This window comes from Rhincodon typus, chromosome 12, assembly GCF_021869965.1.
Source record: "Rhincodon typus isolate 14 chromosome 12, sRhiTyp1.1, whole genome shotgun sequence".
NCBI lineage: Eukaryota > Metazoa > Chordata > Chondrichthyes > Orectolobiformes > Rhincodontidae > Rhincodon > Rhincodon typus.
In genome coordinates, this window is record NC_063343.1 from 39080983 (window position 1) to 39106020 (window position 25038).

At 39.4% G+C, this 25038-nt stretch overlaps 1 protein-coding gene across 1 annotated transcript in view; it reads right to left on the bottom strand.

Annotated features, from left to right (window-relative positions):
- myot (myotilin) overlaps positions 1-24691 on the bottom strand; it is a 51732-nt gene extending 27041 nt beyond the window's left edge. Inside the window, exons 1-3 of the mRNA XM_048603974.1 lie at positions 24641-24691; positions 10478-10600; positions 1881-2078 (exon numbers count right to left, since the gene is read on the bottom strand). Of these exons, the coding sequence (XP_048459931.1) occupies positions 1881-2078; positions 10478-10600; positions 24641-24691 (372 nt within the window). The remainder of the gene's footprint in view (positions 1-1880; positions 2079-10477; positions 10601-24640) is intronic.
- Positions 24692-25038: the final 347 nt, after the last annotated feature.

The window sequence follows — 25038 nt, forward strand, 5'->3', positions numbered from 1 at the left end:
CTATGATGCTGCTTGGCCTGCTGTGTTCATCCAGCCCTGCACCTTGTTGTCTCGGATTCTCCAGCATCTGCAGTTCCTACTATCTCTGATTCAATATTGAGTTTGATGGTTTTAGAGTCTGATCACCTTCTCCCATCTCCTTACCCCAAACCCCACACACCAGGCTTTGTCATCACATGGACTGCTACCACATGCAATCCATTGTCAGCCACTAATGGTCCCCATTAGCAGCTAATCATTCTCCCAGGCTGACCATTATTCATTCCTTTGTCTGCCCAACTGTTTTTCTCTCTCTCTGGGCTCCATCACTGCCTATCGTTTACTCTTCTCATTCTCCCCTCACCTCTTCTCTAGCATATATACCAGCCTTTTCAAAACTACTATCAGTTCTGAAGAAGAGTCACTGGACACAAAGCATTAACAATGGGGAACCAGGAAATGGCAGAGGAGTTGAATAAATACTTTTCATTAGTCTTTATGGTAAAAGACACTAATAGTGTACGACAAGTACTATAATTGTCAGGGGCAAAGTGGGGAGGTGGTGGAAAGGAAATTAACACACCAGAGGAAGAAGTACTATGGAAACTAATGGGGCTAAAGGCCATTCAATTCTTTAGGCCTGATGGGTTGTATCCAAGGATTTTAAAGGACTGGCTGCTGCAATAGTGGTGCAATCGTAGTAATCTTCCAGGAATGCTTTGATTCGGTAAATGTCCAGATGACAAGCAAGCCATTAATGTACTAGTTGGTTTGATGGCTGGTTTGCGATGCAATGACGCTAACAGTGTTGGTTCAAATCCTGCGCTGGCTAAGGTTATGATGAAGATCTTACCTGGTGGTGACCCTCAGGTTAAACCCTGACCAGTTGTCTCTCTATAAAAAGGGAGTGGTACAACGGTAAACTTACCAACTTTCTTTACATCTGGCTTATCAGGTACTATATGATTGCGATTTAGACACAGCTGTTAAATTCAGTTGCTTTGAATCACTTGTCAGGAAAGTCATTGTTTATATTGATAATGTAATCTAAGTAACTGCCTTGGAGAGTTATTGAGCCTTCCAATGTCAGTGTGGAGAATTAATGTCATTATGGTGCACATATTAACATACATCAATTCACTTGAAATGTTAATATGGTTCTTTCGTACCTAAATGGCTTGGTAACTTCTCATCAAATGCCCAGATAGGATATTCAATCTTGAAATCTTTCTCAAGTTTATGGTTGAATGTCTAAAACACTATGGTAGTTGTCTGCTGTAACCTTACACATGCTTTTCTTATTAACAAATTTCCAAGGTAATTTACAATTTTCTGGTGACTGATGAATTTTCAACAATCAGAAATTGGAATTTGTCCCAAATGTTAGAAGTGGATCAATAAGTTCAAAAGCTGAGCAGTAACACGTTTGGTAAAAAGAACTATCAATCTAGCAAGTTAATTTGAAAAATTTCTTTCAGTTCGTAAAATAAGCAGATGTAAATAAATTTGAGCGTACATGTCCCAATGAAATGATATTGCTTCTTGTACTTAATGAGGCAGTTACAAGCTTTGCCTTGAATTTCCATCACAACTTGAGGTGTAGAATCAAGACTTGGGGAGCTGAGGTTATTACTGCATGGATATCTAATTTTGATGTGACAAAATGAAGTCAATTTCTGCAACTAATTAACCATAGATCAGAAACTGATATTATATAATTGTTGTCAAAACATTAATTTTGAAGCCTTAGAATTAGAAAAATCAAAGGCTTGTTATGTTGATATGTATTTGCAGCCTACACTTCCAGAGAAATATTTTAGAAATAGTGCTAGAGATGCAGTATGGAAAAATCATCCATGAACAATAATCCTGAAATGAAATGTACACGTGTAATCATGTACCTGCTGCCCGTCATGTAGAAGCTCACTTTTAGAGCGCAGTTTTCTCTCCAAGTCCTGAATGACAGCATTTTTGGAGCCTTGTATTTGTTCATCACTAGTCGGTTTTGGTGACTTGATAACCTTTCCAGAGTTGCTGGGATATCTATAACTAATGAACATTTCAAAAGCAGTGACTGAAAGAAAAATAAATTCTAATTTCTGTTATCAATAATATTTAAATATCATTAAACACATTCAAGTAGACAGTACAGCGGGAAAATGTATTGAAACTACAGAAATATTATATTAAAATGAACATTGTATTAGAAGGCGTTTTGAACTGGAAATTACTTCTTACTAAGAGGTATCATTTTGGGGAAATTTCATACTTACACAATGTCTGTGGTAGGCAGTTGCATTTCATTTTTTGAAACTGAAATACTTTGGGATGGGAGCACAGAACTGAGAAAGGCTGCAGGTGACTGAGTGATAGAAGGAGAGAACATATGCTTTGAGGAAGTGCAAGAAGAGGTTTGAGGACTAAAGGAAGAACGAAAATTAAGAGATGATGGTGGAGATGTTGGAGTTGACTCTCTATTAGAATCAAATGATGAAGATGCAGTAGAAATTGAAGAGTTTACTGTTGATAATGCAGGCGTTTGCTGCCCATTTTGGCTCTGAGATTGCTGGAAGGAGATAGGTAACTGCTCAACATGATAGGGTTTTGTTTGCAAGGCAGAGGAATGGTGAACTAATGAACTTGTAGGGACCACAGATGACACAGACTGGTATTTTGGTTGGCGCTTAGTCTTTGATTGAATGAAATCACTTGGTCGCTCATAGTTGAAACTTGATTGACGTGTTGATTGTGAAGATAGGTTGGTCACGCTCATAGCAGTTACTCTTCGGCTTCTTTCACACAGAAACTGAGATCAGGAGATAGTGGTTGGACAATAATTGGTAGTATGCCTGAGAAGGAGGATACTCTGGTTTTGCCTGTTGCCTTTTTGATGACCTTGCAAATTAGGTGGAGACTGATGCTTGATATTCTGCTGTGCTTGCTAACTAGGTGGAAGAAGGAAAATAATTTTTAAAGAGAGAGATTTATAAGCATTAATTCTAATACAAAAAAAGTATTTTGAAAAGAAGTGTTATGCTTGATCTCGTTTTCAGTAAATAAGTAAATCTTCATATCTGTACCACAGCAAACTTAAAACCAGAGTTCCAATCCTGGGACGTTACCAGCAGAGGGGTACATTGAACGGTTTGTTCCAAACTGTCAGGGTTAAAGAGGACCTATTGGGTTTTGCAAGACCCTCTCATTACCAAATGACGAGTGCACCCAGTGTGATCTGTGTCTCATATTGGAAACACTGTGTAGGAGGTCAGAATTATTTCCAACATTTAAAAATTACCACTGCGTAACCTTAAAGCTGTATCTGTACTGTCAGTTCTGGTGAGTAGCTTCTAATATTGCAGTATTGCTGAAACAGGTTTATTTGATTTCATAAAGACTAACAATATTCAGGAAGCTTCCTTTGGTGATAAAGTCCCGGAGCAGGCATAAGGGGTGGTCCTGGCAAGACTCTTCTTTTTGTTTAGAAATAAGGAACATGTTTCTCAGCAATTTCTCAATTGCTCCTCAGAAGGCAACATTCCACAGTGCCAGAGACAGAAGGACTATAAATTTCATCCTCCCACTCACGGCAAGCATCCATTCTCGGGGAAAATATCTTTTTGCTCTACGCGAAGTAAATGGCATCGCAATGAGGAAAGCATTACTCACATTAGTAAGGATTTCTGTTATATTGCAGAACTGCCTTTCATCCAGAACAATACACTATGTCACCTCCACAGTGAAGCACAAGGCACCCTCTCCCTACCAGAGGTGTGAATCATAGCTTTGAGTTCTCTTTGAAATGCTCTATCGGAGATAACGGTCTCCAAGGGCTCCAATCTCAGTGTGTCTATTCTTTATGGGGTGAGTGACGAATGAGACATGATATTGGTCTGGCCTTGCTGCATGTCTGTGTAAATGCCACTGAGTTTGGTGGAAAGATCAAGGGAATTCTAATGACAGGCGCAGGACTGGAAGAAGCTCTTTGCAGGGTAAGTGGCCATGTTGTCAAATCACCCCATACAAATGCATGGATTGGACCTCTGAAAAATATTTGTTGTTATTAACAAAAATGTTTAACTTCAATCCAAAAACAATTCTGCTCCTACATAACAGATACATATTGGCTCCGATTTTAACTGTCCTCTACCTGGCTGACTTCAGTCGAGCTATGCAATAAAATTAACAGGATCTATTTATATCTATGGTTCCATTTTCTTCTTGCTGTGCCTTCATATTAACTCTCGGAGGATGAGGGTGCCTGCTTTAAATACGCAGATCTAGTCTGCTAATACCATCAGGATGCAAACAGCAATTTCAACCTGATGCCTGAGTCCACCTGACTAAACCTTTCAGGAGCTGAATCCTGGACCAGAAAGGGCCAGGTGGTGAGTTTTAAACTTATATTTCAGGTTTGCTTCTACCCCTGCCTCTCTGGGCCTTAGGAAGAACATTTCTTCCACTGTGCTACCCCACCGTGATGCTGGTCTGATCCATTCCTTTTCATACTCCCGCGGACTCATCTATTCTTTCCACACTTTCCTTATCCTCTGACTGTGAGCAATGGGTTCCTTTTCCCATTAACTGCTGGGATCATTCCTAAAGGTTTAGATGTGCAGTTATAGTGCCAAGGCCATGGGCCAAGTGCTGGAAAATGGGATTAGAATATTGGGGTGGTTGTTTTTAACTGATACAGACACAATGGGTCAAAGGGTCTTATTCTGTGTTGGACATCTCTATGATTCAATATCCCAGGTTGACCACAAATTCCTACTTCCACCTGCCATTCAAGTAGTGAATATGGGCAGGTATCATGAATGGCAGGTATCAGGTTACAAACTGTGCACTTTTATTCAAATTTGGCCTGTCAAAATGATCAATGCAGTTCCCATATTTATTGCCTTCCCAGGTTCATGTGCTGGAACTGGGCACTCCTGAACTTTTCCCAATTCTTCTCAGTGTAGGGGCCATTATATTTTCAATAAGCAGGTTACTTCTAAAATGTGATTAAATTTCTGAAATAAACTTGCAAACCATTGCATCTCACTTCTTGTCTATTATTGTCTATTAGCAGAAATTTAAAGATAGATGTTAAGAGCTAAGAATGTTTGCAGTTCTTATATGATGCCTTTTTGAATGTGCGATGACTTATAACATTTAAAACATGGCGGAGAAAACGGCTGTTAAATTAAAGCTATTAATTCTTGATGGGTTGCCAGCATTTTTATTAAACACCCAATTCTTGTGAGCAATAAACAGTGACTGCAGCTATGTCACCAGCCCACTATCTCATCTTCATTAAACCAACTCAAAGTTTTTTCACAGGCCATCCCTAACTTAATTGCTATATCAAAGAAAGTTTTGATGTTTGCGAGTTATATTTTTCACTTTAAAATAACTGCTTTTTCCCAGCTGCGTTGTGACTTACGTATTACTGCAACTCAAACAATTTGTCACAATGAATTAACACTACATTATTTTAATGAACGTAAATAATTATAGTTTTTATTAATGACCTTCATTTGTAATGTTTGACCTTAGCAATTATATTGACAGATCGCTCATAGAATTGTACTGCTGTAATGCTGCTATTTTGAGTGTAGTTCAGATGTTCATTGGTATGGTAAGAACAAATGGTTCTAATTATAAATGTAGCGGTATTCTTCATGTAGAAGATACAATTTTAGTTAGCAATTGGGCAAAATATTTCCATATTTGGATGGTGATTTAGTGCAATTTTTGATTCTTTCTTCATTTATTTTAACTCATTTTATGCTGAGAAACATCCTTTACACATCCTTTGTTAATTTTTTCAATTGGACTCTTGTGCTTTTGTTTAAATCATATTAGTTTATGGATTGGGCACAGAAGGGATTATATTGTTCTGCTATATAGGAGTAACATTTAATTGATTGTTACTCCAGTCCCTTCACTAAGAATTAATCTGTTTTCCTCAGTTTTATTGACCAAAATTAATATAATCTTCAAAAGTATAATACACAAATGTTATATTCATATAAATGTAGCTGCACCATGCTGTCAAACCAGCTACCTCCATTCACAAAAAATAATGGAATGTAAATGGCTGCAAATTGTGCTCCCTATATATACAGAGGAGTCGTGCTTAACTTTCTTCAAAGGATATACTTTCATGTTATAGAACTCTAGCTGTTATGCCTTTGTATATGTTCAGATCATTGATGTAGTAACTGGCCTTCGGGCACCCTTCAGTGGCAGAGAACTTGTATGAAGTGATTTATTGTTCATTAGATTGGAATCTTTTGTGGCACTGAGAGATTCGGCAGGGAGATTTGAATATACTTTGTTCCTAATTGATAATATCTACTGGAATATTAGGAATCAGCACAAAGAAGAAAAAAATACCAAAATTCTTAGGAAGCTCTCCTTTTTCTGGCATTTAGTCTGAGCTAATGGGATGTCTGCTGATACCTGAGGGCTAACCAATGGCCCATCTTTGTTCCTGTTTCAACAGACTAAAGATTGAAGGCAACACAATTTAGAAATGTGGGGCTACATTTTCCTGTGGACTCCTGGACCCCAAATCTAGGATCAAATCAGGCTCTCAAATCAGTACTTGTGAGGCAATCTTAGCGAGTTTCCAGAAGTGGCCTCTATTAAGAAAGGCCACATCACATGGCTGGCAACTCCATCAGCAGTGACAAGCACTGCTAAGGGAGCTGGGAAACCTTAAAAGTAGCTCAACAAGGAGACATTCTTGGAAGCGTAAAATAAGCAAACAAATCAGAGGGGCTAATGCAATAAGTCAGTAAAATCACAGGGGAAACCCCTTTGGTTGGACCCACTAGAGCGTCAGTAGTGGTTTCTCTTGTCTGTGGCTCCATCCCTATTTTCCTGACCCCTTTATCTTCAAGACCACAACCACAGGGTAGGAAAACCCCAGCCCATATTTAGCTATTAGCAGGCCTCACTTTGACCTTTGGAAGCATGCATAGTGGTGACTAGAACCACTTTTGCCCTAATGTAACTGGATATTTTCTGACCAATTACACTGGAACGATGCAGGCATATTGTTTCTGATTGAGGACATTGCCGTGATTTGCTATTTCTAGATTGCAAAGTGTCATAAAGGGTGTTGCCCACATGAATCAATTTACATTGTGGGCAAATTCTACAGCACTGGAGAAACAGGCAACAACCAAATGTAAAACATTCCTAGTCACAACTTTACTATATGGTCCTCTTAGACATTTCTTGGTGCCTGGACAATATCTATGTGAATTCAAGAGGAAGGTATTACACCAATGATCTGAGAAATTATGCTGTAGTTAATTAGTAGCCAGAAAAGATAATGACAACATTTACATTAAAATGCAAAAACAAAAATGGATTTAACTTTTTTTGTCTTTGCTTTTTCCTAAGGATTTGCCAATATATTTAAATATTAATTCTTGCCTGCGTTATTTTACCAGGTCAATCATGGTATTCGAATCGTGTAGGCCGGAATTTTAAAATGGCACAAAATGGAAAACATAGTTGTAATGCTCACTTGTTTGACTGACGAGGCAATGAAATAACATTTCGAGTTAGCCGCCATAATCTTATTTTAATCTGTCCCAGCCCCCAGAATATGAGCTCTATGAGATCTGAGCCAATTTATATTTCCTATCCTGACTCCAACCTGAAGCTGTCAGGAATGACATGAAAACTTGCCTTTGTGAATAAGCCCGTCGCAGATTTGCAGCTCATGGCCAGTCACTGAAGTGCAGTCCCAGGCATGACAAGTCAAGCATTGAAGAGATGAGGAGTGGTCCGGTCTAGCACTGAGGTCAGAGGAGATGACAGTGAAGACACTGTCATTAGGGTTAAGCTTTGCTTGCTGGACTGGCCAGGGGGAGACTTTCTAATCCTTGTGCCACATCACATTTCAAAAATTAAAAAGCATTGATTAGCTTCTGCTGATGGTTTGGAAAGCGTGGACACGGATCTACAAATCAAATCATGCTAGTGCCAATTACTTCCTGGGAAAACAAGTTTGGAAGAATTTTAATGGAAGTTCCATTACATCATCTGCTTCAAAGTAGCACAATGTACTGGCAGTATGCCTGACTAGGATTAACATAGAAGCATAGGAACTCGGAACAGAGTAGGCCATTCAGCCTTCAAATCTGCTCCACGATTCAACCTCATGACTGATCATTTATCTCAATGCTGTATTCCTACCTTCTCTCCATACCCCTTGATGCCTTCAAAATCTGAAAATGCATCCATCTATTTCTTAAATATATTCAGTGACTTGGCTTCCACAGCTTTCTGTGGTAGTGAATGTTACCCTTTCAGTGAAGTTATTTTTCTTCATCTCAGTCCTAAGTGATCTACATTGTCTCTTGCAACTGTATCTCCTAGTTCTAGACCCTGAACCATGGAAAACTTCATCCTCGCGAATAGTCTCTCCAGCCCTGTTAGAATTTTATATGTTTCAATCAGATCCCCTCTCATCAATCTAAATTCTGGTGAATACAGATCCGGTCAAACCAACTTTTCCTCATAGAACAGTCCTGCTTTCCCCTGCATCACACTAGTAATTTTCTGCTGCATTCTCACTATAGCAAGTATATCCTTCCTCATAGGGAGACCAAAACTGCACACAGTGCTTCAGGTCTCTAAGATCCTGTATAACAGCAGTCAGAGCTTAAATTCTCCTGCAATGAAGGCTAATATACCATTTGTCTTCTTAATTGCTTGCTGTATCTGCCGGTCTACTTTCATTGATTAGTGTACAAGGAAAGTGTATGGCTTTGTACATACACATCTCCCAATGTATCATCATTTAAATAAACCTCTTCCTTTCTACTTTTCACACTGAAGTGTATAACGCCACATTTAGCCATGTTGTACCAGGCCTTTGCCCACTCACTCAGCTTGTCTAAATTACCTTGAAGCCTTGCATCCCCTTCATAATTCACAATCCTGCCCAGTTTTGTGTCATCTGCAAATTTGGAAATGTTGCATTTGATTCACTCATTCAGGTCATTTATATGTATTATGGAAAGCTGGGGCCAAAGCACTGACCTTGTGATGTCCCACTAGTTACTGCCTGGCATTTGAAAAAAGACCCATTTATTCCCATCTCTGTTTCCTATCTATCAACCAATTCTTGATCCAAGCCAATATATTTCTCTCCATCCCCTGTGCTTTAAACTTGGTCACTAATCTCTTCTGAGTGATCTTTTAATAAGCCTGTTGAAAATCTAAATATGCTACATCCACATGCCTCCCTGTTCTATTCTACTAGTTACATCCTCAAAAAATTCTATTTTCCTCTTCTTGATCAAACTGCTGAAACCCAGAATGCTTGAAATCTTCAGGCTTGCTGTTTTTTCTGACAATTTTGTATGTCTCCTCTTTGGATCTTTAACTATCCCTAATTAGTTTTGTAAACCATGGTTGAGCCAAATTTCCTCTTTTAGTTTTGCACCAGACATGAATGAATTATTCTTGTAATAAAGAATATTTGTTTGGACCAATGATTTTATCACTAATTAGTTCCAATAATCTGGAGAAGAAGACATTTCTTTCTTTTGCATTTCTGAGTATCAGGGACAGGAAAATGCACCTTTCGTTGCTCGGTACTAGTATAAATAATCTGTGGAATTATCCAGTAATGACTAACATCTATTTGACTATTATTCAGTCTTCAATGGTAAGCCTGCAGGAGGCCAAGAGGCTTTTAGGATAAAGGCAGTGGTTTATCAAATGTGTTTGATTTGTCAGTAACTACCAAAACATATTCTGTATTTTCAATTGGAAAAAGCATTCAGGGGCTTGCTCACAGATGTCGGCTCTGTAGGTCAATCGATTGCAGATCAGCATTAATTTACTAAATTCACTATACATGTTTACAATTTACTCATACAGGCTTTCTTCTAAGTCTGTAAAATATAACCTTTTAACTAAGGTTGCATTATATTTTTAGTTCAAATGTGAATGCTAATGATTTAGCAGAAAAGATTAAGAACCAAACACAAATCTTTAACATAAGGAAAATATAGAGATGCAAAGAATAACAATTCTGTAACGAATTTCTTCAACTCAGTGACGATATAATTTTAAAAATGTATTTGTAAAGGCATGAAACATGAAGTTTTTTTCCTCTACATGCCTATACACAGAGATATCAATAATATTGATAATAAATAATTTATTTTAAAATTATATATGAAGCATTAATATTTATTTATCTTAAGAACAAAAACAACTTATAGAAGATAAGTTCAGTTTCACCTTATAAACATTTTTTTGTGTTCTTTCTCTAACCAAATACAAATCACTTGGTTACATACCTTAATTAGAGATTCCTGTAGGATTTGTTGCCTTGGTACGAGCACTATGGAAGCCTTTTTAATACTGCTATTTACTGAGAAGTTAAACTTTAGAACTTAGTGCTTGTATATAGTACACGCAGTAAGAGAATGACATTTGGTGAATGATTGATCTATCACTACAGCGCTATATCACTTACTCTCTCATCAAAGTAAGAGTCCCTCTTCTCATCAGTCCATATACTGTGGCATATACTGGATAACCCAACCACCGCATCCAAAAGCACCATGTCATATAGTGGTGTTGAATTCATTTTCATTATCTGCATGCATACAATGTCTTCATGTTATACGTTTTTAGTATGCTGTCATCACCATTAATAATTTCAATTGTTTTGGCATTAACTCCGAATTTTGCATATCATTTTCTCCTGTTCTACTGGTTCTCCTTTGTTTGTTGTAAAGTCAGGATTCTGTCAATAACCTTTATTACTGAATGGATGGATGGATGGGTTGGAGAACATCTTTCTGATTTTCCCCTCTCTTTGCTGGGAACCATATCAGCTTCACTCAGACAATCTAGGAGAGATTAGCAGTTTTCTGCACTGTGACCAGCTAGTGCAATTCTATGTCAAAGTTTGCTCCAAATACCTTAGTAGATCATATGGCTGAATATAAAATATACATGTGTACATACATTTCTCAGGATTCCCAAAAGCAAAATTCATTTGTTGGCTATGCTTGTTGTCGTCTAATAGTCTTCCCACCACCGCGTTTTCCATTGTGGCAGATGTTTAAAATGTTTGCTAAAGAACAATGTTGACATTATAGCTGTTGTGTAACTTAATTATGTTGTTATTGGCAGACTCTCAACCTACCTTTGTTTAAAGGTGACTGGACCAAAAGTGTACATTTCTGTTCTGTCATATTTTCATCTAGCTGGGATTTTTATATTAATGCTGATTTGCATGTCTAGTAACCACAGCATTGATATTCTCCTCTAAAAAAAATTTACAGTACTATTATCTGTCAGAATGCTATTTACAAATCTTCCATTAAATGTGCATCACACTGTTTCTTGAATGCACGTATATTATTGGTATAACTATAAAAGTTTTACAATATATGGAGTTATACTGTCAGGCATATTTCATTGCAAACTGATTTTCTTTCTGCAACAATCCAAGGTCAGGATACAAGCTAATCTCATCATGCTAGAATTGGTACTCTTTGCACTCTCTGAAAGGTGTTAAGAGAGCTTTACAAAGTCTGATGATCATGGGCTGAATTTTGGTAAAAGCTTTGTTTTGAATATGTGGACATTCTCACCTGCAACCTCGAAGTGTTTAAATGATTAAAATTTCCTGCCTGGGGGTGGAACTCACTCAGTACATACTCTGTGGGAAACCGGTGAATGTATAAATGTAAGTTTACAATCACATCAAGCCAGTTGGATTGATACATTGATACAGCTGGATTGATGGCACGGTAAAAACATGGGTTAGAATTTCCAACTGATACATAGAATTAACAAAATTACAAATTTAATTTTATTACCGATGGATTACAAAGTAGGCAATAATATATCACTGCACATTTCTCAGATTCTACGTAATAAATGCTGACAATGTCACGATGTTAAGATGAGAAATAAAATATATGTAGATTTTAAAGTTTGCAATGGCACCTAGGGATAGAAGTTTGTCTTGATCACTGACACAAAATGGATGCTATTGAATTGGCCCATCGTATGCAATGTCTGATGTTCAATTTAATTGACTTCAACAGAACTGGCTATCAAATGCTTTGTATAATGGGCAGCTGATTGAATATCGCCTGTTTTGCACCATTACAGGAGACAGGTTTCAACCCAAATCCTTGTAGTGCAGAGACCAGAAACACTCTTATTTTGAAGTGAGAAACTCATTTCTTTTTTCAGGCTGCCGGCTGAATTCTGAGAGCAAATGTGTCTCAATCCATCTATTCACTGGTTCCTTTGTGACAGCACCTCCCATTTTTCCCACTTCAGCTGCTTTAGTCATTGTTATGTCGCTGCTTATTCTCAGAAAGTTTTCACTGGATCCTTATTGCTCCAAGTAAAATCAGGAGGAATATTTCAAACACATTGTCATCCTTTTGGACGCATTTTTCAAATATTTAAGATTACAATCTGTCATTGGACTGTGTGGATAGCCCATGTCATTTACTGACCTTTAATATGAACAGTATGCCACCTATTGATAGATTTCAATTCAGTGATGCAAGGCTGAACAAAAATAGCATGACTTGATGCACCCTGTCAGACTCAATTGAAAGGAAGCGGTGTGACAATCAAATTGATAAAATACATTAATAATGTTTAGATATAAAAAAGTTGCATTTGTTTCCATTAACTATTATGTTGGATTAGAATGTGTCTTTTTAAAAGTAAAATACAATTTAACCCATTTGTTAAATACCTTTAGATGTTTTGCATCTTCTGTTAACCCAAACTGGATAACATATCACATCCTTATAACCCCACCAGCCCCAACCACAATTTGTACACATTTGTTTCATTTACTCAATGTTGCAGTAATTATGTGAACATCCAGAGTAATATGGATTTTACTAAACTAAAACAGGCTGTAGAGCTCATCATATCTATGCCTTGGTTTAGGCTCCAAATAATCCCTCTCCAACTTTAGTTTATTGCACAACACCAACATATCCTTCATGTCAACATATTCTCCCTCAAGTTTTCACAGACGTGTAGTACTGTTGTCTCTGCACCATTAACCAGAAAGGGTCTTCTGAAGAAGGGTTCTGACCCGAAACGTTAACTTTCCTGCTCCTCTGATGCTGCCTGGCCTGCTGTGTTCCTCCAGCTCCACACTGTGTTATCTCTGACTCTAGCATCTGCAGTTCTTACTATCTCCCCTGAATGTATTCATGTTATTTTACGTTCCAAATATTAGCAAGTTCCATATTCTTTCTGCTTTGAGTAAGAAGTTTATTTTGAATTTCTTATTGGATTTGTTAGTGACTACCTAATATTTATAGTCCCCAACGTAATAATAATTGTCCAACATGCATCGCATATTTGACACCACAAAAGAAAAATGTGAATTACTTTTGATCTCAATAGTAACACTCCATCAGAAGATAATGATGCAACAGAATCTAATTTCAATATTTATCTATAATGAATAATGTCTTTTTAACATCTTGTACTTTGGACCAATGTTACCAAATCAACTATCTTAATTTTTAATATTGATTTTCTCCCAACAGGCTCAGAGATCTAACTCCAGTTTAACCAATGTCTAAAAGAACTGATTAAGGTAGATAAATGTGTGAACAGATGATGATGAGATCAGCTATATCCAATAGTGCTTCACAGAATGACTATTATTTTTGAAAAGGACAACAATTGATCACACAACATTCCCCAAAGTAGCAAACAGAAATATTTTTAAAGTCTCTGATTTGAGATCACTGCAGGATAAATAGAATCATGACAATAGCAGGAAGAACTATGAGTGAAAAATTTTCACTGTGTACTTCAGTCCCTTCTGTGACTGTCTCTACAGGAGTTGGGAAATAGACACTGTATGAGGATTTGTCTTTTTAATAGCTCATTAGATGCTCATTTGAAATATGTCAAAAGGAGATCAAATTTTTGCATGATTATTTTTGATATTGTCATGAAGTTGCAATATAAGCATTATAAATCTTTTAATTCTGTTGGCTTATCTACTACATGGGAATTTCGTTTAAAAGAAAACACCTTTAAATGAGTAAGGGCATTTTATTTGCAAAATGGCTGCAGAAGTCATAAGACTTATATGAGAGGCCATCTTTCTAAAAATCTCTGACATAGCTTAAGTTCAGTGGGTAACAGGGAGGGCAAATGGAATGATGGCCTTTATTTCAAAGGGAATGGAATATAAAACTAGAGAGTTTTGCTAAAACTATACAAGATACTTGTTAGACCACACCTGGAATACTGTATACAGTTTTTGGTCCCTTATATAACGAAAGGTATACTGGCATTGGAGGAAATCAAGAGAAGGTTCACGAGGCTGATACCAGGTATAAAGGAACTGTCTTATGAAGAGAGATTGAATAAATTGGGCCTGTACTCATTTGAATTCAGGAGAATGAGAGGCATCCTTATTGAACCTTACAAGATTCTTAGGGCACTTGTCAGGGCTGATGTGGATAAATTGTTTCCCCTTGTGGGAAAGTCTATGACCAGAGGGTAAATATCAAAATAAAGGTCACACATTTAAGACAGAGATGAGGAGCAATTTCTTCTGTCAGAGGGCTGTGAATATGTAGAATTCTTTACCACTGTTGAGACTGTGACATTAAGTATATTCAAAGTTGAAATAGAATCACTAAGGGATTCAAGGGTTACAAGGCAAAGGCAGGAAAGTGGCTTTGAGGATTATCCAATCAGCCATGATCTCAGGGAATAAGGAGGGAATAACATCAAGAAGGCTTACAGGGTGCAGTAACAGCAGCTTTCTCTCCATATTTCAAACTTGGACTCTATCTCTGTTACAAGTTATGCCACAGAGATAGAAAAATCTAAAAATAAAAGGAACTTTAAGTATCATAGCAACCACTTTGGAAAAGGACCAACTGCAGCTTAAAGGAGACTGTCTCCAGAAGAACAAGCAGCTTACATTAGCCACAATGCCACTGGATATAAAGGCCACCAAAAGAAGTTTAGAATGTATAATGCTTTTACTTATGGATATTTAAGTTTTCAGTTCCAGCTCCCCATTCTATAACTTGTTCAACTTTTCATACTATGGTATGTGTATACATTTCAGGATTAGGGACTTTTTTTAACCTCTTTATATGATCCTATACTTCAGTAGACTTATAAACTCATTCCTTGGGAGAAATCTTCCTAGCCCCTGAATGATGTGGGCAGTGATGAGTCAGATGAGGAAATATGGTGAGATTGGCTTAAATGAAATTCTTGATGTTGAGAGAAACATTAAGATTCTGCTACTAATGTTTGACCGGTGACATGAGAATTTCGCTAGTGAGCCACTTGCTGCTGTTTGAATGCATTTACATTCAATGCCTCATTGATATGCAGTTTTCCATTCCCATAGTCACCAACAAAAGTCAGAACAGGTACTTGGTGGCTCCAGCTCACTGCCTCCCCTTTCAGCCCTCCATCTAGGTTAGCAGTCCCCAACATCTCAGGGTATGCTTCACGGGCAGCGACAGCCTGCACTCTCATCCACAGAAATTGGCATCATACATATGCCAGCATCATCACATCATCGTGGCAGTTCTCTGAACCACTTACCACGTTCCACTTCATTGTTGCACATTGAAAGATATTACATTGGAATGCTCCTGCCAGGGCACTTTGAACACAGGAACAAACACTCATCTCATGGATTTGACCAGGCTACACCTCAGTCCTCCTCACTTCCTCTCTTAACACTCACTCACTTTGCACCTTCTTGGATGCTCCCAGCATCTCTGGCTTGTCTTTTTTTTTGCTTTGGCCCCCTTAAGCCAGAGCGAAAGGCTCACTATCTTTCTGCCTTGCTTTCCATTTTAGTACAATCACCAACCACAGTCAAGGTTGTTAGCATTAATCAGTCAAGTGGGCAGACATTATGGCACTGTGGTATATGTCGATGTTACACTTGCGGTACGTACCAGCAGCTCTCTCAGCGAACACACAGCATATGCTTCAATTGAATGGCCAAGTCTCAGAGACGAAGGGGAGTAGTCCACAGTCAGATCAGGGGAGACAGCATTCAGTCAGGTGGTCCTGACAGAGCCAGTTAGCGGTCTCCTCCAATATCAGCCCAGAGGTTTGGACACAGTCAGTCAACTGCTTTGTGCAGACCAGGGAGTGAGGCATAGTCATTCCTACAGGTCCAGTGATACAGTCTGGGGAGTGAGTCAAGTAAGATGCTCTCTTTTGCATCGTGTGAGACTTTCAAAGGGCAAGAACATTAAACAGGCCCCCCTACATTACAGGTGAAGGACGTGTGTTATCACAAAATCTGTATGTGCACTTTATATGTTGACCAACTGTGTCAACTACAAGTCCTGGTCCCAAACATTGTTGACCACATTATTCAGCATTACAAATCAATGCTATAATGGCTGTGAGGTGTGAGCAATGTCTTGTGAAAGGAAAGATTCACCCTGTTGCCAAATAGCAAACATCTTCCACAGTTCCACCGTCTGCTCAAGGTGCAGGATTTGCACATTTTACACCTTGGACCATGAAATGTCCAGTCCATTAACCCCCAATCCACGCTGCCTTTTCTGGATACTGTGGGGGTTGGAGTGGCAGGGAGAGGTTCTCCTTAATGTTGCCACTCGTACAATCTCCTACTGTATGTGCATTAAAAGACTTGGGCAACAGATTTCTGAATCAGGGTAATGATGTGTAAAGCCCATGTAGAGTCATCCCACTGGGACTTCCGTGTCCCAATGTTTTGAGGATGTTGTTCAAATGTTAACACAGAGTGGAGTTGGAGGAACACAGCAGGCCAGGCAGCATCAGAGGAGTAGGAAAGTTGACATTTCAGGTCGGGACCCTTCTGAAGAATGCTCTTATTGCTGAGAAGTGTTTCATTTCCAATATTGCCCATATAGACTCATGGGCACCATCTCTCCAATGGATCTAGGCACAGAAGATGTGGTCATTGCTGTGGCTGCTACACTAAGTGCTGCTGCACAGGAATGGATGATGAACATATGCATCTGGAAGGCCAGGTCTTGCATCAACGTCCAGCGGATGTGGAGCTGCCCCCTACTGCGGAGCTTCCAGCTGAAGGCGAGGTGCCCTCATGATGTGGCAAAAATGCCAAGACAGCCACATCTTCCATGGAATGCCATGTAGATGAGAGAGGGGCAGTGGAGATTCTCTGTCCAGGGGTCAGAACACCTTGTCATGCTGTCCAATGTATCTGCAATGCAACATCTTCTTGCGCTAGGGCCACTGATTTTGGTTTCCATGAAGGTCATCTCTGGGATTTCATACCAGAACCATGCAGGCAGAGCACACTGCTTGATCCTAGGAATCTCTGCTCCGGACAACTGGAGGATGCATCAAGGCTATGGAACAGAAAATGGGGATCCATGAGAGCTGCAGCATTGTTTGATGGTAAGGATGTTCTTCAGACTGAAGAGCACCTCCAGCATCTTACAGCACAGCAATGTTGGCCAAAGCAACATGGTCTGGACTTCTTTGTGTTTTGGCGCTGCTGAGTCCAGCATCCTCTTTATCATCCCAACTTCAAGAGCAGCTTCATGCTTTGATCATTCTGTGCAGTTCAACTCATTAATAAAAGTTAAGGTGACAAATGGATGGAAACCTTCATAACTTCTGATGCTCGTTCTTTCAATAATGACAAGGATTCATGCTGTTATGGACAGTACGGAGAAAATAGCAAATATTGTGCGCACTAAGTCTGGCCAGTCACTTGACTTTCGTTCTTGTAGCTGCAGCTAAAATGACATTTGCTTCCACAGCTGATGATGGGAAGTGAAAACATATTTACAAACGTGATAACATGTTTAAAATGAAGGATGAATCATGCCAATTATATGTCCTCAAAAGATTACTGTCCCTCTTTTCCCTCCCTCTACATCTAGGTGCAGAGCTGGGGTCCGCAGGTAAAGGGCAGGGAGCCTGCCTTAGAATAGATCCTGTTGGTCTCCGAGTTTTCGTTGGGTGACCTTGAGGTTGTTTGAGGCTAGATGGCAAAATCATGCAGGGGTTGTTCTCCTCGGCTTGAACTCCCACAGGGTAAAGGGTGTCAGGCAGAGTGGAGCTGGAATGTTCGGCAATCTCTGCAGTGTCCTGAGAGGACACTTCTTGGAAATTTGCATGTGGTTCCTCCTCTGGCTGGCTCTCTATTGGTAGCACCCTGTCTCCATATGAGGAAGGGACACCTGGAGTGGGGTCAAGTCCCTCATTCACCCGTCAAAAAGGACCTAATTCGGTACTGACATTCTGCAATGGTTTGGTTAATCATAGCCTCCTATAGAACATAGAACATAGAACATTACAGCGCAGTACAGGCCCTTCGGCCCTCGATGTTGCGCCGACCTGTGAAACCAATCTGAAGCCCATCTAACCTAAACTATTCCATTATCATCTATAAGGTGCAACAGCATTGCAATTTCACACAGATGTTTTTTATGAAAACTCAAGGGCACTACCGTAAACTGTGCTAAATCTTAAAAATATAACTTGAATAAACAGCATAAAAACTGCAGCTTCTTAAAAACCCTTGCCCCAGTTGTAATAAAAATTATTTCCACCAGAGGGACCTAAGAAAGTGTTGTTCTCTTGGCAGACTGCTTGCTTGTGCTGCTTAAAATGTTCTCAGCATATGTGCAGCAGTCGCCATAGGTCACACAAACATTACGCACGGACCATCTCACTACTAAATTAGTTCCTGGTACACTATTCCACGCCTGAGAAATGCCAAAACAGAGCAGCATTTCGACCCATATATTCCCAGTTTCCTTCCAAGTTGCATGAAGTTAAAAATGCCAAGAATCTTTCTCCTGAGCACCATTGCCATAGAAGTTGGGCACAGTTATAAAATGGACTGCTCTTGAGAAGAGTGAAAAGCGTCAGAGGCTACTGAATAATTAAAGCCTCCACAGTAATCAGGCACCAAAACAAAGATTTGGAAACCGTGAAACAAAGTAGAACTTGAACTGAAATGAGAAAATGCTGGTTCAAATACTGGATACAGTGAGGGCTTTAGATTAGTATGACAGTGATACCACCATTCCCTGCACCAGTTTGGAGAAATCAATAGCAACATCCAAGTAAACTCGTCAAATTTACTAATGCTGAGAGTCAGAAGGAATAGTAACAACAGACCTTGCTGACCACAGGGATTTCTCTACCTGTTGCTACTGTTGTACTAATCCGATTAAGTTCACATCTAGATAAAATTACCGTGAGAGTTGACAAAGGCTGGGATTTTCTTATCGACTGGTGATCATATGCAGGCCACACCCTCAAGCTGATGGCCAGTGGGAGCACCCAACAACGTTCCTGGTGGTAGAATCTAATTTGGCAGCTGCCAGACTTGCTATCAAATTAAGGTCAGAGAGCTATCTGTTCAAATATGATAGTGATGGCAGGCTGGTGATGTGTTGCAGCTGTGACACGTGGAAGCTGCTGGATGCCAACATGATCCAGGGTGAATATATTTGCAGTAAGTCTTTGCAGTCCGAGGTATTTCAGATCCAAGTTGAGGAGCTGGAGTCTGAGCTGCAGGCATTGCACCACGTCAGCGAAGGGGGAAAGTTACTTGGAGACTTCAATTCAAAATTGTTCTGTAATCAGGGACAGGAGGGTATTTCTGCAGGTAAGGCAGGTAGGAGGGCCCAGGGATGAAAATTGAGGAGCCTTGGTCCTGCAGTTGTTCAACAGTTATGAGATTTTTGCGAGCAGTGTGGATGAGAGTGGGGACCACAGCAAGGATGGGCAAACTGACCAGTTTGGTACAGGAGGCTATACAAGTAGGGGAACGCAAACAGGAACGTGGTAGAGGTAAGGGACAGTATAGTTAGATCGATAGATACTGCTGTCTGCAACCATGTGCTGAAGTCCCAAAGATTATGTTGCCCACTCCAGGTGCCAAGGTCAAGGGCATCTCCTCAGGTCTGAAGAACTTGGAGAGGGAGGGGAAGGATCCATTAGTCATTGTCAAGCCTGGTACCAACGACACTGATGGGATTAGAAAGGAGCTTCTATTGAAAGACTTTGAACAGTTAGGAGCTAAATTAGAAAGCAGAAACTCCAAGGTAATAACCTGTGAATTACTATCTGAGCCACAAGCAAACTGGCAAAGGGTACATAAAGTCAAAATGCATGGCTTAAATATTTGTGTGTGAAGGATTTTGGAGTCTGTGTACATGAATCACAAAAAACTAGCATCCATGTTCAGCAAGTAATACAGAAGACTAATGGAATGTTGGCTTTTATTTCAAAGCAAATGGCGTATAAAAGTAGCAATGCTTTGCTAAAACTATACAAAGCACTAGTCAGGCTTCAGCTGGAATACTGTAAACAGTTCTGGGCCCCTTATCTAAGGAAAGATATATTGGCCTTGAAGGCAGTCTAGTGACTGATCCCAGATGTGGAGGAACTGTCTTATGAAGAGAGGTTGAGTAGGTTGGGCCTGTACTCATTGTAATATAGAAGAATGACAGGTAATCTTATTGAAACATTCAGGATTCCTAAAAGATATGACTGGGTAGATATAGAAAGGTTACTTCCCCTTGAGGATAAGTCAAGGATCAAATGGTAAGTCTCGGAATAAGGGGTGGCACATTTAAGGCATAGATGAGGGGAATTTTTTTTTCTCAGAGAGTTTTGAATTTGTGGAATTCATTACCTCAGAGGGCTGTTGAGGCTGCGTCATTAAGTATATTCAAGGCTGAGATAGATATATTTTTAATTAGTAAGGGAGTTAAAGACAGGAAAATGAAGTTAAGGACGATCAGATCAGCCATGATCTCATTAAATAGTGGAGCAGATTTGATGGGCTGAATGGCCTACTTCTGTTCTTATATTTTGTGGTATTAAATATGTCCAACATTGGACTCCTGATATTTGCTGAAAAGTCCTGCTAGATAGTCATGATTCTAACTGTTCCCCTGACTTCACATTCTCTGACTGTACTCATATTATTACGTGTACATAATTCTAAAGACTCTAAAAGACTCTGTGGAAATCTACATAGACTTTATCTATCACTTTACCCTTGTCTATTCTCTATTCCTTTCTCAAAATATTCAATGCATTTGCTTTTCCTTTTTCATCTTTACCTTCTATTTATTATTATACTTTTCATTTTCTGTTTTCTTTTTTACAGTGATTCCATTATTTTTCTTATAGGCTTTCCAAGCTTCCGGGCAATTCAAAAATGTAGTGAGTATTGAACATGCTCCTTTTCATTGTGGAGAATGGCTGTCTGCGTATAAATGTTAGGTTGATTCTAGCTAGTGTACGTAATCCCATTGAAAACTCAACTGATTGTGTTATAATAGTTGTCAGTGCTGTCCAATCACAAAATCCCATTTAGCACGAGACATTTTGTTTCATGTTTTGAAAGCACAGGCTTGTTGAGTCTGCACTCTACCTATTACAAACAACTGGGGAACATGCTGTTTGATTTGTTTACTAGGATATATATGCTACATGCCTGGCATCGGATCAGCGCTGAAATTAATATACAATGCTGTTTAATTGTATGGCAGTAAGATATCTTTTTGAACTGAGCCTAACATCTTTGTGAAAAATCCCACTTGCATCACAACTGCATAGCAGCATTGTGTAATGGCTTGCTTAACCTATTGTTCAAATTTTTCAGATACTTTGGCTCTCCAGTGTAATTGAAGATAGACTAGATACTTTCATGTCCAAAAACACAAGCTTGCTCCAAATCAGTGAACAATGATCTGATAAGGAAATCCGTTGTCCCATGAGATAGCTTTGATGGGTTCTGTTTCTGCATCAAGCTTTCACATGAGTCTCCTCCCACTTCATCCACCTCCTCTCAGACTTTTAACATACTTTTCTAATTCCTCTCCTCACATACATTATTGAAAGAAGCTAAGTTATTTGGCTCAAACACTTCCTGTGAGCTCTACATTCAATCCACTCTGTTGAATGAAGAACTTTCTCCTGATTTTCCTATGGGATTTATTGAAAACTAACTTGTGTTTCGGCCCCAAATGTTTTATTCGATCACAAGTAGACAAATTTTCCATATCTAACCAGGCAAACTCAAAGGTCTCCTTTAAGTTTTCTTATTTCTAAAAAGAGTTCCAATCTACTCAATATTTCGTGACAGCTATAATCTTTTCATTCAGCTGCTATCTTTTCAAGTCAATTGCAATGGTTTAACAAGGCAGCTCTTCACCACCTTCTCAAGGGCAATCGAGGATGGTCAATATTGAATTGAATTGAATTAGCTTTATGGTCACATGCAGTCAAATGAGTACAGTGAAAAGTTTATGTCGCCTCTTACAGAACCATCTTAGGTACAAATGTGCTTAGGTACAATCCTTAGTTACAGAATAGAGAAATTAAGAAAGAAGATTACATTACAGCTTTACACAGTATGACTATAGGTCGGAAAAACCAAGAAGCAAAGCTAAAAACCCTCACTCACCTTTACTGGCTCCATCCCCGCCTCTTTGACCTGACTGTCTCCTCTCCACCTATCTTCTTCTCTATCCATCTTCTATCCACCTCCCCCTCCCTCCCTATTTATTTCAGAACCCCCTGCCCCTCCCCCATTTCTGAAGAAGGGTCTAGGCCCGAAACGTCAGCTTTCCTGCTCCTCTGATGCTGCTTGGCCTGCTGTGTTCATCCAGCTCTACACCTTGTTATTGTTGGCCAAGCCAGTGACTCCCACATACTGAGAATGAGTATTGTTTTCTCATTCCTTTTCCTGGTTCAAAGTTCTTTAAAAAGCATAAAGACCAAAACTTTGCACAGTACTAAGTATAGCCTGAGTTATCCCAGACAAATTGAACATAACTTCCAAACTTTTGAATTCTTCCCTCAAGCAATAAACCACAGGATTTTGTTAGTATTTTTCATTATCCTGTTGACTACCAATGCTGCTATTAATGATATATTCATCAGTTCCTCTAGATTGCTATGTTCTCCTCACCATTCCATTTCTTATCTTCTAATGTATACTTTGCCTTTGATAATCACTATCTAATTATTGTTGGTTATCTAATGAAAAGTTGATTATCGAGACAATATTGTACTAAAAAATGCTGTATTGAAAATAGTAAAGTTCATCGCTAGATATCAACAGAAAGAAACACAACAAATATCAAAATCTTTGAGAAGAGATTTGCAATGATTAGGGTATTTTCTTATTGAGGACTATTACACTGCAAGGAAATACCAGACACAGGATATAAATAGATCAGTGAGTATGTCGCTGACCAACGTCCAATTTATCCAGACTAAGTGACTGCAACGTGCAATTATTAGAACCTAAGCACAGAAAGTTTAATTTTAGAATACACGTGCCAAAACACCTTTAAGAAAAGATTTGCTGAGAATGTGTGGTATGTACTGGCTTTCCCCATCTCAGGTTTGGTGGCTGATAGGTATGCATATAGGCAAGAGGTCACCCTGCCACATTCCCACCGAGGCACTAATTAAATCCACGTTGGGTAGCATGACGAACAGCTTTCCAGCCACCAATTGAGGCCCCTAAGTAGGCAGTTACTGCCTCATCCCACTGGAACTGGTATTTATCAGTGGGTAGGGGTCTCACTACACAGAAAACCTGAAATACAAATGCTGGCATTTCTACATCGGTTTTCTCCTGGTCAGGCACTCAGTATCTAGTGGCGAGACCCAATATCAGGAACAGTGTGTGGCTGGGTGGGAAGAATTGAGGGAAGGAAGAAGGGAGGGGCACTGAGAAATACCCCACTACTCTAGCTACCAACTCCCCTTCCATGTAATCCCCAGCTTGCAACTCTTTTCTTGCCATCACTCACCTTTGCCTGGTTTCCTGGCAATCCTAGGCCTTGGGTTAATGCAGTACTAATATCAGCCATCACCTCCCCATTGGTGCCATTGAGCAATGGAGAATTGACAGCCTTCAACTGGCTGTCAGCTCTCATCAGGTGAGATTTCCAACCCTGAGGTCCTTGACCTTGGGGAAAGCCCACTGCTGCCTAGTTAACGACTCTTTGACAATTAATGCGGTGGACCTTTCTGAAAAGAGGAGACAAGGGATCTTGCTGTCTCTCCAGCTGGTGGGAAATCTCTGTCACCTCCACTAAATACTGTCTAATGTTTCTGACGTTTCCTGACAGCATGCAGAAAGAAAGAATTCTGAAGGCAAGGGTATGTCCGATTCTATATATTCTTATTGAGGATGGAAAGTGTTTGACGAAAAGTTATTCACACATGCAGAAGCCAAAACAGAACTACACTTTCCTGCCTCACAAGCCTCAATGCAGCGAACTTCAACATAATTGTCTACATCTGCATACACACAGACATTACAATGAATCTGAAGAACCATAATTAGAGAATTGGATATATAATAAAAAAATTTCACAAGTACATTGTGACAAAATCTGGAAGAAAGATTCAAAGATCTGTTCACCTCAAGTTATTTGTTTTTACAGGTTTTAATTGATCATTTGAAACATATATGTTTGATTCAATATTTAAGAAATATTAGAGATCTCACTGGAAGGAGAATGATAGCTCATGCAGGGCAGGGAAACTTTCCAGGGAGATTTTAACTCCCTATGCTGGATAGAAATGGGCCACAGCAGAACTAAAATGAACATGATAAACTTACCATCTTTTCACTTTGTGTTCGGTTGTTCTGCTGGGTGCTCTGGGTAACCATCTTAATCAGGTAGGAGCCTTATTAAGCTTCAAAATTTGGTAGTGCAACAAAAGAGGCCAGAAGAGGTAAATAATTCTTGTGGGGACTGGACAGCGACATGGCACTCTTTGGGGGTCCACAAAGACGGTATGAGTCTATGCACCTCAGGGCATTCTCCTTCATGATTTTAAATCCCTCTTATCGTTTCCCCAACATGTGTCTATCTTAGATAGTAGGAACTGCAGATGCTGGAGAATCCGAGACAACAAGGTGCAGGGCTGGATGAACACAGCAGGCCAAGCAGCATGATGCTGCTTGGCCTGATGTGTCTATCTTACTTCCTCAGATATTGTGCAAATCACGCACCA